The following is a 16,670-nucleotide window of genomic DNA, read 5'->3' as shown; positions in this document are numbered from 1 at the left end:
CATAGAATCAAGCAGTTCTGGACTGACTGAAAAGCAACAAGTGTTTAACTCATCAGTACTGCTAACATTTCAAGAAAGGAAAAGAAGAATCTGAGTCAGCTGAAGGAAAGTCAGCTAAGGAAGTTTAGTGGTCAACAACTGGGGTGTTTTCCTAGTCTTTGCCTTTTGCTCTGTTTGAATCGCACATTAGTACTTTTAATGGGTATAGTATCTTGAAAAGAGTGTGCTTCTGGCTTTTTCTTCCCTAAGGTAAAAAGGAGGCATGGCAGCAGAGATAAGGGGATAAATTCAGACGAGGTATGAAGGTAATTCCCAGATGAATTCCCCAATACATACTTTAATAGGATTTTCTCCTTTTTTAAAAAAAATCTTAAACTATTTTCCCCTTTTTCTATCCCTTCATGTTCCATTTTTGTGTCCATTTCTTACATATTTTCAAGAATCCATACCTAGAAACCCAGTCTTTGAATGAGACGATGTTACTTCTACGGTCCTAGACGAGCCAGTCTGCAGTATCAGAAGATGAAGGCTAAGCAAACAAGAACAGGAAAAGGCAGTCACTGAAGTGTCAGCTGGCAACCTTCACCTTGCCTGAGGCTCGCTTCTCGAAGCTGATGCTGTTTTTTGTGGTATTAAGCCAATTTGTGTTAAAGCCCTGTCATCTGCAGAGGGTGTGAGGAATCAGCCCAGTCTGCCCCAAGCTTTGTCTTCACTGGGGAAGAAGGACAGTTTTCAGGTTTGGGGCTGACTCCCCAGGCTCTTTGTTCAATAGTGGTATGAAGAGTGTGTGAAAATCAGCAGCTTCCCTGTACAGAGTACTTATGCAGGTATGAAATGTTACTGCTTTAACCTTACCTGTGACTTCAGGTAGTAGCCCATGCAGAGTGTAAAAACTCTTACTGTAACGGAGCTTATTCCCTCTTCTTTAGAGGGCAATATGCCAGGACAGCGGTTCCAGGGACAGGTAATTCAGAACGCTGCCTGCTTTATTCCCCTTGCGTGAACACATTCCACCACAAGAAAGAAACCAACCTGTATCTCTCTCATCGGCTACTGCCAGACCCATCCCCTCTGGAGGGAGCGCCCACCAGAGGGGCTATCTGCCCGCCGGGCCCCGGGCCAGGGGAGCCTCCCCTCACGCCGCAGCTGTCGCTCCGCGATAACGCCTCAGAGCCCGCGGGGAAGGGGCCTTCCCTGGGGAAGAGCGCCGCGCCTGCGGGGCCTGGGGCGGTGGAGGATGAAGGACGAGGGCGGCCCCGCTCCCCTTTCTCAGCCCACCCGTGACGGAGAGGGATAGGGGTAGGGATCGGGATCGGGATCGCCCTCGGGCCCGCCGCTCCCTCCCAGCCCTCCCGTCATGGCGGCGCGCGCCGCCCGCCGGTGGGCGGGGACTCGAGGGGGGGGGGGAGAGCGCGCTGTCGGCGGGCAGTCCGCCGTCGTCCCGGCGTGCCCCGCGCGCGGCGCTGGCTGGAGCCGCTCTGGCGCGGTTGCCTCACCGTGCCTGCTGCGAGCGCCGGCGGTCGCGGCTCGGCGGGGAAGATGGCGGCGGAGGCGGCGGATTCGTGGGGTAGGTGGTGGCCCCCGCGCCCCGCCGGCGTCCCCCCCCCGACCCTGCCCGCTCCCTCCCGCGCTCACCCGCTCTCCTCTCCCCTACAGACGCCGACAGCTTCGAGGTGGTGGAGCCGGTGGCGAAGCGGCTGGTGCCGGGAGTGGCCGGAGACCGCTGGGCCGGCGAGGATGAGGAGGACGACGTGAAGGTGCGGCCGGCCGGGCCCTGGCCGGGCCCTCGCGGTGCGGCGTGGCGTGGCGTGGCCGCGGGGCCGGCCCTGCCGGCTGGCGGCGGCCCGGGGGCGGCGGGGAGCGGGCCGGGCCCGCCGTGGGCCGCTGCCATATGGTGCCGCGTGTGCGGGGGACGCGGGCCCGCGGCGGCCCGGCCCGGCCCGGGCGGCGGGTGAGGAAGCCTCCCGCCTCGTCGGGCCGGCTGGATTGACGCGTCCCCGGTGGTGATCCGCTGGCCCGGGGCGAGGGGGAGCAGGCGTGTCTGTGGCCCGGCAGGGCCTTCGGGGAGGCGGCGGGGGTCTGCGCGGCGAAGTGTGTGTGGGGGGGGGGGGGAGCGGCGGCTCCGCCCGGGTAGAAGCGACTCTTGGGGCTTGGTGATCCGAAAGGGCAGCGGTCGGTTACAGATGACAAGTCAAAATGCCAAGTGGAAAACGAGTTGGTCTCTGCCCTGCGTCCCTTAATCCCAGCTGAGAGCGGGCGCTTCTGCCCGAGGCTCGTTCCTGCTGCATTGGGTCTTCCAGGGGAAAAAAGGCAGGCAGGCAGACAGACGGATGCTTTTCAAGCCCGAAGAGGCGTCTCCTGTTCTTTGGGGGATCCACCTGCTGCTTCCCAGCAGCTTGCCAGGCTTCTGGGTGCTTTCCTGTGGCCAGCTGGTTTCCCCTTGCTTCCTGTAGCCTTTCAGATTCCCAGTTTTGAGTATGGTGTGCTGGGTGAGGCATTAGGATTGGATTTAATGAAAACAGTGCTGGATTTGTGCTTCTGCTATTGACCAGAAACTTCTGTCGTGTGGCAGCATGTCTTTTCCACCCCTTTTTCCTACTTCTTCACACCACCCCCCCCAGCTGCCACAGTTGGAAAGTACAGCAGCCTTACTCTGCAGTTTCAGATTTGGTAGTGCCCTGATCACTTAAAATATGTTTACTTAAGGCAGTATTTGAAACGGATTTTTACTGTGTTTCAGAGAGTGATGTCTGCATGGAATTCGTATTAAAAGGTGCGGATGTTCGTTTCTGATGCTTGTAAAAGCAGACCTTCCTTAAAAGCTTGTTTTCTCCTACTTAGTTCCAGCTGCCCCTTAGTGAGCTAGGGGGAGTGAATGGTGGATGCCACAGAAACCTCAGTTTGCTCCGTGTTCGTACAGACAGTAAGCAAAATGATGCCAGGGAACATATAAGGAACATGCTTGGTGAAAGTAAGGAATGGAAATAGGTTGACAGAAAAAGACCTTTTTGTTTCAAATCAAGCTGCTGAGATATTGTAGTAGACAGTCTCATGGGGTGGTGTGGTCATTGTAGTATGGTCACAGGTATGAAGCTTTCTGGATTGGTGCTTACTGGGTGAGGACTTGTTGGGTTTGTTATTCAGGCTGCTGACTGTGTTACCAGAATCTCTGAAAAACATTAACACAGTTGTCCTTGGAGCTTAGGGTGGTTTTCTTTTTATAAATAGTATGAAAAAAGTAGTTCATCTTCTCTTGAAAAAAAAAAAAAAGTTAACAAATTTTTGTGAGTTACAGGCTGTCCATTTTCCTTCTTAAATTTAATAATTTCCCCGCACCCTGTAGTTATCATAGGTGTCACATTACAGCAGGCAAAATAAGTAAAGGTATCTCTGTATACAGTAGCTACAGTCATTTGGAAAGATTGGTTAGTATGTAACTATATGCATATATATATCTATAATTTGTATATGTATATATACACATAAATCTTAGATTCATTTTCTCTGTGAGACTTGCTTTTCCTCCTTCCTTTGAAAGTGAGAAACTTTTCTGCTATGATAGAATGTGTCCAAGAGAACTGGACTCTAAAGTGTTATTCTTTTGAAGACACCCGTGCTTTCTGTGGCTGTTTTAATAAAGGAATACTGTTTTCCCACATGTAGTAGGAATGCAGCTACTTAACTCTTTCTAAGGGATTATGGCTTTAGTACTGGAGCTGCATCTAGAGAGAGGGACCAGTCCAGCAAAGAAAGCTGTTTTATTTTACTTTGATTTGCTCTTCCTGTAGAAGCAACAAAGATGACAGAACTGAGCTTGGGAGGTGGTTGCTTCAGCTCTAGATTCCTTGTTTGCAAGGGTCCACCTTGGGGAAGTACCCACAGAAGAAAAATGACATGGTCTAAAATAGAAGCACAAAGTTTTTTCTGGTGATTAGTTTGTCTTAAGGTTGATACTTCACGTTTTGGAATGTGTTTTATATATTCAGATTCTGTAGTTTATTTTGGAAGATTTTTTAGAAATGAACTGAAAGTAACTGTTAAGTTAGGAAACTTTGACTTCCCCAGGTTTAAAATTAGCATCTTCATCAGTAACAAAACTACTTTCCAGTGTTACCCAGAACACGAGTTTCGCAGAAGACGGGCCTCCTGCCAAGGAATTTTCATCTATTTACTCTTGGGCAATTCTGTGCTTAGCAAAGCCAAAACTGGGAGCTGTGCTTGTTGTCATCTAGGTGACAGCCTTTGGCATGGTACAGTCATTTTGCTTTGAAGGAGAGCATTCAGGTTTAGCTGGGAATCTAAATGCTGGAGCACCTGTCACTTTCCAGTCATGTCTTCTGTTTTTTGGGGGGAATAATGTGCGTTATCGTATGTTTAAGGTACATGTGTTGGAGCATATGAAATCGTACGAGAGCTGCTCTCATCAAGGGTTTATTTACATGGAATGGAAGATGTTTCAATAGCCTTAGTTTAGATAAGTATGCGTAAATAAGTATTGTTGAAATACTTCAAAGTTTTAAGCTACTGTAGTGGATATGTTTTGGAATAAAGATGTCCTCTTTGAATTACGTAGTATCAGTGCAAAGATGCAGCACTAAAGCAATTTTCTTTTCCTCCGAGAGAGTTCACTGGCATTTATAAAACACAGAAATAGGTGTATAATTGGATGCTCCCCCCGCCCCCAGTAAAAAAAAATAAAAAAGCCTGCCCAGTATATTAATCATGTTCTATTGCTGTTTAAAAACAAACAAAAAAAATCTTGGAGAAGAGTGAGAGAGTATTCAGCATAGCTGGGAGACCTGCATATAGCACACCAGGTTGAAGAGTGAATCCTCAGATGGTGATGTCTCACAGGTTGCCCTACCAGGAGCATTCCTCCGATGACGCTGAGCTCGCGGTTGCCTGTCCCTGGTTCCAGCAGCGTTGTTCTGCTTGTGGGGCTGTGGGTGGGCTCCCGGCAGTCAACGATCACTCCGGTTAAAGTCGAGATCTTAAATTCCACCTAACAGCTCAGGGGCAGGTTGGGCCAGATGGCAGGCAGTCACGCTGCCCTCTGAAGGGTCTGCTATTTCTGTGTCACTTCATCATCCCAGCTTTGCAGGCTGAAACTGCCATCATGTCGTGCGCTGTCCCTGTGCAGGCGTGGCTAGCAGGGATGTGGTCTGCTGTGGGGAAGGAGTGTGTCTGTCGTCACGTGGAAGTCTTTGCCCACGTACCCTCTGTTCAGTCTCCCAAACTTACTAATGACGTAGCTTCCTTCAGTCCTGTGAGTATCTTTACATCATGGGCAGGATGCCCTTCCTCTGGGTTTTTGCACCATAAAATACTTGATTTTAAGATCTGTCTGTGAAGGACAGGGCAAGGGATAAGGCAGCAAGCTATATACAGCAGTAATGAAAAGAGCTATTTAAGAAGCGGGTGTAACAAACTCTTAATTAGATGTGACCTAAAATAATGCTGTTCCAAATTCAAGTCAGCTTCTTGGAATGTGGAAGGGAAGCCGAATCCCTTACAAGTGCCAATTAACTTGAGTGAGCTGGTAGATGAACTCAGGTGTCTTCCTTGCTTGGATCAGCACATTGCAGTGAAATACTGAGTTCTTTTGCCAATGTCTTTTATTTTGCTGTGCCAGTAGCAACCTTTAGAAATTTCTAAGTAGCTTGCATGACCGCCTGCATTACTGCTGTGAGGTGGAAATAACAAAATTTAGGATTTATGGTTTTTAAGCTTACCTATAACGGCATATTGACAGTATGTGTGACTTTTGTGTAAACTAGGGCTTGTCAAGTGTAGTCTCTTAAGCTTGCAAGTTGAGTTGAAACAGGTAACTAAAATTAGATTCCTGTGAGAATTTTTGGCTTTAACTTCTGGTGTGTACATCATGTGGTACTCAGCATGTAACTTCAGATCAATTTTAAGAGCATTGATTTCCATGCGGAGGCCATCTGCTAGAATTTGGAGTGGCATTAGGACAAGAATATGTATTCCCTTAACCCTTACCCAGGTAACTGTCAGGAAGAAACTGCAGAATTACTGCTCACAAAGTCTGCAGATGACATCAGCAGGTCAGTTTCGTGGAAAACGATGCTTCTTTAGTATTCGGTTGAACCATGTAGTATTTTGAACCATGGATCATCCACCTGGGTACAGGTCAGTGGCCACGAGGAGTGGGAGACAGTGGCTCTGAAAGGAAGGAGGGCTGTGAGCAATGGCTGACGGTGAGGCGTGCGGCGCGGTGGCTGAGGACCACCACGAATCTTGAACGTGCTGAAGGTGAAAACTGGAGGCAGAGTTACTGCAAACAACTCTTCTCTTCTATCAAGTAACTAGTGATAGGATGAGAGGAAATGGCCTCAAGTTGCACCAGGTGAGGTTTAGATTAGATATTAGAAAAAATTTCTTCATTGAAAGGGTTGTCAGGCGTTGGAACAGGCTGCCCAGGGAAGCGGTGGTGTCACCATCCCTGGAGGTGTTCAAAAAATGTGTAGACAAGGCACCTCAGGACATGGTTTAGTGGGCATGGTGGTGTTGGGTTGACAGTTGGACTTGATGATCTTAAAGGTCTTTTCCAACCTAAACGATTCTATGATTCTGTGATTTAAGTGATTTGTTTGTGAGAAGTCTTTTGATAGTTCCTTTGCTTATTAAAAAAAAATGCCATAGTCATTGGTCAAAAATGTGATCTTGTGACTGTTAGAAGTTGGTATTCCTGTTCAAAGCTGGGGTCCCTGCATTCTCCTCTGTCTGCTTACTGCTGCTTTCCCTGCTCCTGCAGCACAGCCTTGTCTGCTGCGCGTTGTGTTGGCAGCAAATCCGGGTTAGTGTTCATCCGTGTGTCGCAGTTCCCGTGCAGCCACAGGAATGCTTTTCCCAGCACAGGGGAGAGGGGCACACTGGTGCCGCACAGCTATGGGGAGCAGGTGTCTGGGAAGGAGTGGGTCTTTGGGTGGTGGTGACAGCGCGTTCCGGTTTCAAATGGTTTCTGTCGAGTTGTCTGTTTCCAGCGGTGGCTGTACTACATGCATGCATGCGATGGCATTCCAGTATCTTGTAATGTGTAATACAAGAAATTATAATAATCTCATGTTCTAATGTGGGTGTTGATTTGACTTTTCATGAGCTTGCTTTTGTAACTATATTGACATGAGCTTTCTGATTCTTTGAATAAAAGCTGCCCTTTTCACGGTAAGAAGTCATCCTGAAACATCTTGGTCAACACCCAAAAGCTGTGCCCTTGTACAGCTCTCACGACTTCCTCCCCGCTTCCTCACTCAATATGTAAGATTAATGGATATGTGAGCATTTAAAGAGGTTATATGTAAGCTGCTGTTCTTTGTTTTTGTTACCTAAACAAGTAGAAAGTATCTGTAAAAGAATCTTAATTAAAACTTATTTTGTAGGATAACTGGGATGATGAGGAGGAAGAGGAAGAAGTAAAGGAGACGGAGATAAAACAAGGTAGGACTTAAAAGTAATACAGGATTCTGTACACAGCATCAGAACAGACACTGGTTTTGTCTTGAGTGTATCTGAAGAATCAAACCCACGTAATAGGGTTGGGTTTGTTTCTGACAAAGCATGTCTTTTAACTCTCTGTATTCAGATTCCAGTAACTGAGCTCTGTGGCTTTCTATTTGATTAGTGATTCTAGAGTTGCTGGAAAAAAATCAGTAGACCTCTTGAGAGCTGTATTGTTCAATGTTTTACAGAACCAAAAGTTTCAGAAAAAAAGAAAATAGCAGAAAAAATAAAAGAAAAAGAAAAGCTACAGAAGAAAAAGCAAGAGGAACTTAAAAAAAGGGTAAGTCCTTATTTCTTCCAGGTATCAAAATTTAGAGGGCAACTTTGGGTTGGTTTGGGGGGGTGGGGTGGTTTTTTTTTTTTTTGCACGGCTCAACAAGACCTGTAAATATCTTGACTAGTCTGATAAAACAAACTTGTCTTGTACTTAATGCATCTGGGGGATGTTAGCTTTAATTTCTCTGTAATTTAACCAGTTATAGAAATAATGCTTATCTCTGTTTCTTTTGTATGCACCACATGATAAAACATGCAGTTGTGAAACTTAGTTCTAAGGTGTTTCTTCCCACTTCTTGTAAAATGAACAATTTCTTAAACAATGTGGCATTGTTATACTTCATTGGAAAGGTTTTCAGGTCTGTACATGCTTGAAGTGTATTGACTTCAGGCAGAAGTAAGCTATTCAAGTGGCACTGGAAAAAACATGATTTCTTCTACTACTTCTGCTCAAGGGTAAGAAATCTAACATTCTCCCTATATACCTTTTTTTATTCAGTTAGAGGCACCAGAGGAACACAAAGAACTTACACCAGAAGAACAGTTAGCAGACAAACTACGACTAAAGAAGTTACAAGAGGAGTCAGACCTTGAGTTAGCAAAAGAAACATTTGGTAAGTGTGCTGTGCCCAAGTCACACAAGTCGCTGTTGCTGTAGCTGTAGCAGCACGAAAGTGCTGTATCCTCTAAATAAAACTGTGTTATGTGTAGATACCTTGCAAAAAGAACTGAGCAGGATTTGACTGTGGGAGCACATGCAGGTTGTGTTACTGAGAATAAAGAGGGGTTTAAATCCAGACTGCTGGAGGCATGTCCTGGTACTAAGGACTAATTGCAAGAACCACAGGAACATTTTAGAATAGAAGGTGCTTTTTCTCAACATGTTACAATAGGAGTTGTAGGAAAAAGATGGCCAACTCAATTTTCCAGCATATTGGTACTTCTGGTAAAAGATGAGTGTATAGAACGAAAAAAAGAAAAGAAAAAAGTGCTGTCTCAATGTTCGGAGGTGCTTTACAACATGGATTTAATGAGGCTTTGGACGAGTGTGGCACAGCACAACTCATGCATGCTTTACTTCAGGCAATCTATGCAATAAGCTAGATGTTGAGAAAGCCAGTTAAGTTGGTGGAATGAGCTTGTTTCCTGGCATAGACAAAGTAGACTTAAAGCAGATCATTCTGGTTTTGTGCTTTGACAGAACTAGCAGAGATACTGATTCATAGCAGCATTCTTCAAACATGAGAGCATGTTTCCTTGATTATAGTGAATTACACAGCTTATTACTCGGTGAAAATTCTGCTCTGTGAGTCTGAAAGAGTACAGTGCTCTGGGTCAGGGAGAATGCATTGAATACAGTTGCAAAGAACCAAGTAAATTTTGCAGTTACGAGCTCAAGACAGGAATTCCTTATCGTAGGGGAAAGGTGCTTCATGGGGTGCACACTGGTCCAGAGAACAGGGATAGCTGGTTCAAATTACTAAGCTTTGCAGCAAAATCTCTCTCCGTACAGACTAGTAACTCTCTAGTGTGGCAGAAGCCAGTGGGAAGTGAGTGAGCAAACCTCAGCTTTGGTTTTGTAAAGCTTCAGTGGAGGTGAGGAACTGAATATGAATGACGTTACTTGTTTGCTCTGGTGTCATCTTTTAGAGATCACAGCTAATGTTTTCTATAATACCTCTGTCTTTCCTTGCAGGTGTAAATAACGCTTGTGGAATAGATGCCATGAATCCCTCTTCAAAAGATGACTTTACGGAATTTGGCAAACTACTAAAAGAGAAAATCACACAGTATGAAAAATCATTACATTATGCCAGTTTTTTGGAAGCATTAGTTCGAGACGTATGTATTTCATGTAAGTTAAGCGAAAAACATCCTAGAATACACTGCTACCAAAATTGTAATGGAGTTGAAGTTGAAAACATGCTCTTATAGTAAATCTTAAATCAAGATTGATCTGTGTAGTTTATAGTAAATGAAGTACTAATCTGTTTCACTGATTAGTATCCAATTCTGTTCTCCCAAGCTTTATTAGAAATTGTGTGCTTGTACAAGTTACTCTTTCTGCATGTCAGTTAAAGACAATCACTTTTAAAAGTGTGAGTTTCTATGCTGATCTGAATCTTGCATGTTTTTCTTGAAGCCATTTCTAAAACAATGATAAAAAAATTCTCTGAGCCAGGTAACCTGAGTAGCTCATTTGGAAGGAAATCATTATAAAATCGAGTTCATGTAATTCTGGGACTGCAAAATAAATTGTTCTGGAATTCAACATGTAACTGTACAGAGATAAAACTAAACCTAATTTTTTTCCACTGCTCGGGTAGGCTGAACTACTTGGTAAACTCATTGCTTGAGATCTTTTCCTGTACTGTATACATGTTGTCCTTCAATGAAGTGGTAACTTGATACTATTTAGTGCTGTATAAATACAGTGATCACTGGCTGACTGGAGCTGATAACTTACATTTCAGATGGATTCCAGATCTTCTGAAGTGAAGGATGTGCAACCTCTTGGACCATTTATTGTTAACAATTTATTGTTAATCCACTGCTCCTTTTGATATGCTTTACTGTGTTTTACTGGATCCATATTTTACTGTTCAAATTCTTCCTCGTTAAGACTTTTGTGTTCCCTAACTCTTAATTTGCAAGTTTTACCTTCTACAGCATTCAAGCTGCTTACTAGGGACCATATGAAATAGTAATTGTGATTATAAGGACCAGAATTACCCAGTCTGTATTTTGCAGATTTAAATCAAGTAATTGCCTGTACTTATTACTAATGCTTATTTCTAGTTTTTAGAAAATGTTGATGTTACATTATTTAACTGCTTTCTAAGAACAATATTGATATGGAATATTTTTTTTTCTCCCCCCCCCCATGTAGTGGAAATTGATGATTTGAAAAAGATCACAAATACTTTGACAGTACTATGCAGTGAAAAACAAAAACAAGAAAAGGTAAGACTTCTGTGTGTTTCTGCAGCAATAACAACATGCGCTAAAGGGGCTAATCTGGAAAATGGCAATAGGTTTAACACTGAGTTGAACTGCTGATTCTGTTACAGGTAGTAGCAGGAGATTAAAAGATAACCTTGGATACTGGTTTAGCGTTAAATCCTCTCCACTGTGTGAGGTAATCAGGAGTTGATTGAATCTAGAGATCACAGTCAAAACCTTGATTAATTTACATAAATGTTACCTAAGTGCTACCCTTGTTCCACTTTATGCTGTCTTGGAGTTAAAATGGCTTATGCAAATATTCTGAAGACAAAAGTCAGCCTCATTTAGAGTTAAATGTCAATATAATACCAATCTATGGAAGTAACTTAAATCTTTGGCAAAGTTTGGGATTTTGAACAGAAGGTAACTGGGATTTTTATGCTGTCATGCAAACTAAAGGAGCAATAACTACATAGGCAAGGAAGAGGGTAAGTTTTAAAAGGTGATGTAATAGCTTAACTGATGCTTACGTGATACAAAGCATTGTGTTTTATAGCATACATCTATGTTAAAACTCCAGGTGGGTTGGAGTTCAATGATAAATTGAATCATTAGATAGCAACAAAATCAAGTGGAAAACATGACTAGTAGTGCCTCTCTTTTGGTATGTTTTAAACCAGATTGAAGGATTGGTAGGAAACAAATGGCAGGGTGTTGTCCACATGAGTAGCGACTTGTAAATGGGAAACCTCTGAGCCAGGAACTGTTCCAGCGGCAGGTGTTCTTCTGTGATGCCAGTTCTAACTTCCCAGGCACGCATGGGGCACCTTAATGCAAAACAAACTCTATGTCCAGTGTTGATGCATTAAGTCTGGAGCTGGCAAATGTGATGAACTGTTTCCTTAATGTGAACAGCACTTTGGAGAGAGGCCTGTGACTTACTGAACCAAGCAAGCTTAAAAAGAAAAAGTATAAAAAATAGGAAGTATATATACTTTTCTGTCATGGCTTTTCATGTAAATTAGTTTGGTCAACCACTGAAACCTACAATGGCACCAAACCAGTAAGGAATAGCTTAATAGCTTTACTCTACTGTGAAATGTTCTGTAAAGTTTGCTTAGGGCTTCCTTTTCCTTGGGGAAAAAAAAAAAAGAGATATTCAGTCTCTGGTGATAAAAGCCACATTAAATTCCTGTCCTGTGGGACACCTGAAAATGCCATAGCTTTACTATGACTAGATTGCATTGTGGGACAAAATGCGGGGGTAGAAATCATTGGCAACAACAGTGCATTTACCACATGGGTATGCGAATGCTGGTACCCAAAGACATGTGGCATTGCTCTTCTTGGAGTAAGGACAAATTACTGTGGATTTTAAAGTAAACATGCTCTTCCTATTTAAGCAGAATAAAGCCAAAAAGAAGAAAAAAGGGGTTGTGCCTGGAGGTGGTTTAAAGGCTACTATGAAAGATGACCTGGCTGATTATGGAGGATACGATGGAGAATATGTACAAGACTTTGAAGACTTCATGTGACACTTATCTCCCCTTCTATTGTCTTTCTGTTGCCCATAATCCCTTAAACATGTAGCACAACTTTTCTTCCTTTCAATTCTGCCAAATGCTACAATCAAAATTGCAGTATCTCTGTGCTGGTGGTTTAACTCTTGACGGGTCTGTGCTAAAGCACTGGGCTCCCTGTTCTGTGGTCAGGGGTTAGAATGAAGACATTTAAAAGCTATATAAATTGCAGTTAAAAAACCCAAAATTCTGATAATGGTAACTGTTGCTATTTGATTTTATAGTAACAGCCACTAAATTGGAAAGGAATTTCAACAAGGCAAAGTATTATTACCAGCACAGTTCAGTGACATGGCCTTAACTGTACCTCCTTGAATGACTTGTTTGATGAACAAAAGCAGTTTGCAGCAAGGGCATGGTGTGCACTTAGTATTACAATTGCTTTGTCTTAAGTTAGAGCTTGAGGTTTTCAGTATATTGTGATGGGGAACTGCTGACTTCAGAGTGAGGATACTGTACCTGGGAATGCATCACTTGAGATAGATACCCACTACGTCAATGCTTGACATCTGAACAGAACACTTGGTGGGTCAGAACAAGGACAGAGTTGCTTATTTGAAAAAAATGACTTGTGTCTTGAGTATGAAGTTTAGTTTCCATTCATCTAAATTTCTACTAATGCAGCTGTATGGGTTGGGTATTCTTTAACAGTTAATTGCCTGGTTTAAGTGTAAAAAACCAAGACTTCCTTTTGGGCTTTCATGGGTTGTGGTAGACTTTTCACGACTCAGCCATTTTCTTTCATTTAAAAAAAAAAAAACTTGCTTAGCAAACTGCAACAGTTACTACAGTTGGGCAAATTGTTATGTTAACAATTATGACATCTGCAATGTTTTATAAAGCAACTAATTTAATAAAAATCACTATTGAGGACTTCACTACAGCTGTCTGGGCCAGTTCTTTTTAGTATCTTACAACAAAAATACTTGAAGTGGAAGAGTTGTAAAACGTGTGTTGGGCATGTGCTACTAGGTCTTGTCTCTGCTCTGACTTGCAGCTTAAGCTTAACTGCTGTCAGAGGGGCAAGATTTCATTCTTGTAAAATGGCTGTTTCTTGTGGTAAGACCCTTACAGATGCTGATGGTAAACAAAGTACTCTTAGGACTGCCATAATCCAAGCATTTCCATGATGAACTTACTTAACTTAATCTTTTCTGTTGTGGGAACTGCTGAGATCAGCAGCATGTCCTTACCTTAGGAATATTTTAGGGTGGCCCTTACTCCTGCAAGCAGTTACTTTGTTCCAACTAGCAGCTGCCATTATCACAAGCCCTCCTGCATTTACCACTTGCTGTTTACTCAGGTGTTTATTCCCAGTATGGATGGGATGTGTGTGTGCTTCCACAAGGCAGGTGCTCTTCCAGATCCTTCCTATTGTTAGTGGTCCCAAATTTTGCTTGCTAGCCATTATTTAACTTTTAGACTAATCACAGCCAGCTCAGACTAATTTGGTCTTGTGAGACTGACTAGAACTGGAATTTTAAATCGGGTTCTGCTCAGGCATAATCCTCCTTACATAAAATGTTTTATTTATCAAAGGTGCTGTGACTTGTACTGTGTATACCTGTGTACATCTTTTAGTGCTGCCATTGCAGATTTGAGATAAATACTGTGCAAGTAAATATTTGTCATATGCAGCAGTTGCTAGCATGAAAACATTCAGCAACCAAAAGGACAGTATTAGCATCTCTTTGCTAATTAACTGGGTTGCTATGGCAATTGTATTTTTGCTAGGATAATGTTTAGAGATAGTACGATATCATTGCTTAATTTTACTTAAAAGCTGTCTGCCCTCCCCACCCCCACTTTTCTGGACAGGAGGTGACATCTCTGGATTAGTTGGAAGCTCTGCAGGCTGCATTTATTTTGGGGAGCATACAGAATCCAAGCTGAAACTGGGTTTCTGCCTGAAGCAGTGTCCAAGTCTTATCCTCCTCCCCAGTTAAATCATCCCTGACCTTGTAAACTTGCCAAAACATTTAAGTGGCAGAATACTCTGGTTCCTGGCTCCTGACAGGGTGTTGATACCAACTGTCTGCCCAGTAGGACTGTCTAAGCATGGAAAGGAGTTAAAATTTAGTAACTGTAAGAATACATTTGTACTTGACTACTTCTTCAAGACAGTAGCAAATATAGTGTATGCTGTTTAGAGTTGTACAAGACTTTCACTTTATCAGCAAGCTAGAAAACAAAACCAGTCTAATCAGACTGGAATCAAAAAATGGATTATCCTAGTGTGTATCTGAAACTTTGAAAGGAGTTTACTAATTCTCCTGCTTATTCCATTGTCAATGTGCTGGATGTTCTGCACATTCCATTTCGGCCTTCTGTCAGTTTAGCTACAATTCCTATGGTGATCCATCATCCACTCCCCTAATTTAAAGGACTGCTGGATCACCGTGGATCATCATCAGCTGCGCCAGTCTGAATTCGCTGGTTAGTCAAGTATTTTGTAAACAGTAAGATTTATTATACAAAACACAATTTTAGGTTAACACAGTCTCAGCATTTTAAATATTTACAACTGCCACCAGTTTTCTGGAGTAACTTTCACATAGCAGCATATCACTGTAAGCAGGTCATTGATAAAAATATCTGTTAAAGAATCAGTACTAACCATGCAAGAAGCTGTGGCACTGGTACTTGTCAGAGCCAGTCTCTACTTCACAGAGGTTGGAGTCTAGTTTGATAACATATCATTAAGGCAACAGCCAGTCTGTGCATCCTTCAGAAGTGTATTTACCACATCGTAGAACTTGTTATCGTAAGCCAACCTGTAGTATGTGTAGATATCTTCACAGTAAGCAAGCAATTTCTTCAGATTTTTAAGAGCAGCATCAGTAGGTGGGTGTTGTTTAACTCTGAAAATAATTGTACATATAATTGAAATAGAAAGGCTTCACAGACTATGATTATAAGATTATCTTGCTATAGACCCATAAGAACTACATTTCTTAAAAAAAGATTGTGCTCAACATGTACATTTGATTATCTTGGTTGTTTATTTTCCTCTGATTAATTTTAAAAAAGATTCGATCTGACCAGCCCTAAGGCACCCTATTTATCCAGCTCAATAAAAATGGTAGATCCAGTGCTATTTCCACAATAAGCTTAAGAAACTGAACATAGATCTTGAGTCCCTTTATACTACACTTTATCACAGAAAAGGTTTTAACAGTACTAAGACTTGCATGCTATTAAATATGCAGTTGCTCCTATAAAGTAGCCTGTAGAAAAGTTCCATTTTGATCGTAGAACTACTTACTTTTTAGCAATCTCCTCAAATATGCTAGGCTTCAGTGGTCTTTGTTGTTTAAATTCTTCTAAGTAAGTGAAGTCTCCCTTGGTGATCACTTGTTGATACAGAACTTCAGCCCAATCTGGAACAAACTCGTAAGCCTCAGCCACAATAGCCGCCTGCAGAGAGAACACATGCTGGAATTACTGAGCAGGGAAGAGTTTATTCTTGCACAGAAACATTCCTACACTTAGAATACTTATTCTAGGTCTTCTGTTTGGCCCATCTCTTGATGCTGTTCTTGAGAGCAGCTGTATTACAGAGAAATAAAAGGCTAACAAAGCACTGCAAATAATCTTCCTTAACCCCTAAACAAGATGTCAGGGGTGGGTGGGTGCGGTTTGTTCTCTTTAAAAAGCCCTCTTCTTACTTAGTTCCAAATTTACAAAATGATGGATGCCAATGTAGACTAGATTTCAGGGCTCCAGTGTAGATCCACAGCAGCATGAGAGCCACTGGATAGCCAAGGTCCTGGCTGTACGATGGCAGCAAGCCAGCAACGACTGCTAAAAGCATTGGCCCACACCAGGACTGCGCTTACATTTCCAAGCTTGGTAGCGTCTGCAGCAATATGATGGGTTAATAGTCACAGGACTTGGTGGCCACGAGGAAGAGCTGAGCATTATGCTCACCAGAGCAGAGTGCTTAGGTACCTGCTGTTTAAAACAATCATTTTCAGAAAAAATAACAGATGAGGAAGCCAAGCCTACCTGATAGAATCTAGGCAAGGACATGATGGTGTCCATCAGGTTCTGTCTGTTCAGGTTGATCAGCATAGTGCTCTGACCAGTGTTGAGAAAATGCAGCTGGAGGGTTATCAGCTTTGTTAGCCGACTGCAGCGCAACGACTGGCGGACACAGGAGTCCTATTTAATAAAGCAAAGACAAATGCAAGCTTCTGAAGCATGTTTCCAGAGGAAAGTAATAAATATTCCTGAGAGCAACAGTGAGTTCAGAGTTGTCTACTATTTCATCTTTCAGATCACTGCAGTTGATCATTGATCATATTCCATTAGTTTTAAATGAAGCTGCACTCACCACAAATACTT

At 42.8% G+C, this 16,670-nt stretch overlaps 2 protein-coding genes across 2 annotated transcripts in view; one reads left to right on the top strand and one right to left on the bottom strand.

The window, feature by feature from the left end:
- Positions 1–1,222: 1,222 nt before the first annotated feature.
- EIF3J (eukaryotic translation initiation factor 3 subunit J) lies at positions 1,223–13,201 on the top strand. Its single transcript, XM_075044727.1, is given in 9 exon segments — positions 1,223–1,394; positions 1,397–1,567; positions 1,657–1,757; positions 7,401–7,458; positions 7,710–7,801; positions 8,297–8,411; positions 9,494–9,652; positions 10,688–10,761; positions 12,147–13,201. Coding segments are annotated over 9 exon segments (1,059 nt in total). The 5' UTR covers positions 1,223–1,237; the 3' UTR covers positions 12,279–13,201.
- A 1,362-nt stretch (positions 13,202–14,563) lies between these two features.
- Positions 14,564–16,670, bottom strand: part of SPG11 (SPG11 vesicle trafficking associated, spatacsin) — a 35,262-nt gene continuing 33,155 nt past the window's right edge. The window contains exons 38-40 of the mRNA XM_075044720.1: positions 16,332–16,487; positions 15,589–15,740; positions 14,564–15,184 (exon numbers count right to left, since the gene is read on the bottom strand). Coding sequence (XP_074900821.1) covers positions 15,004–15,184; positions 15,589–15,740; positions 16,332–16,487 — 489 coding nt within the window. The 3' untranslated portion in view covers positions 14,564–15,003. The remainder of the gene's footprint in view (positions 15,185–15,588; positions 15,741–16,331; positions 16,488–16,670) is intronic.

Source organism: Buteo buteo, chromosome 13, assembly GCF_964188355.1.
Source record: "Buteo buteo chromosome 13, bButBut1.hap1.1, whole genome shotgun sequence".
Classification (NCBI taxonomy): domain Eukaryota; kingdom Metazoa; phylum Chordata; class Aves; order Accipitriformes; family Accipitridae; genus Buteo; species Buteo buteo.
The sequence above is the reverse complement of the archived record's forward strand: the minus strand, read 5'-3'. Positions and strand labels throughout refer to the sequence as shown.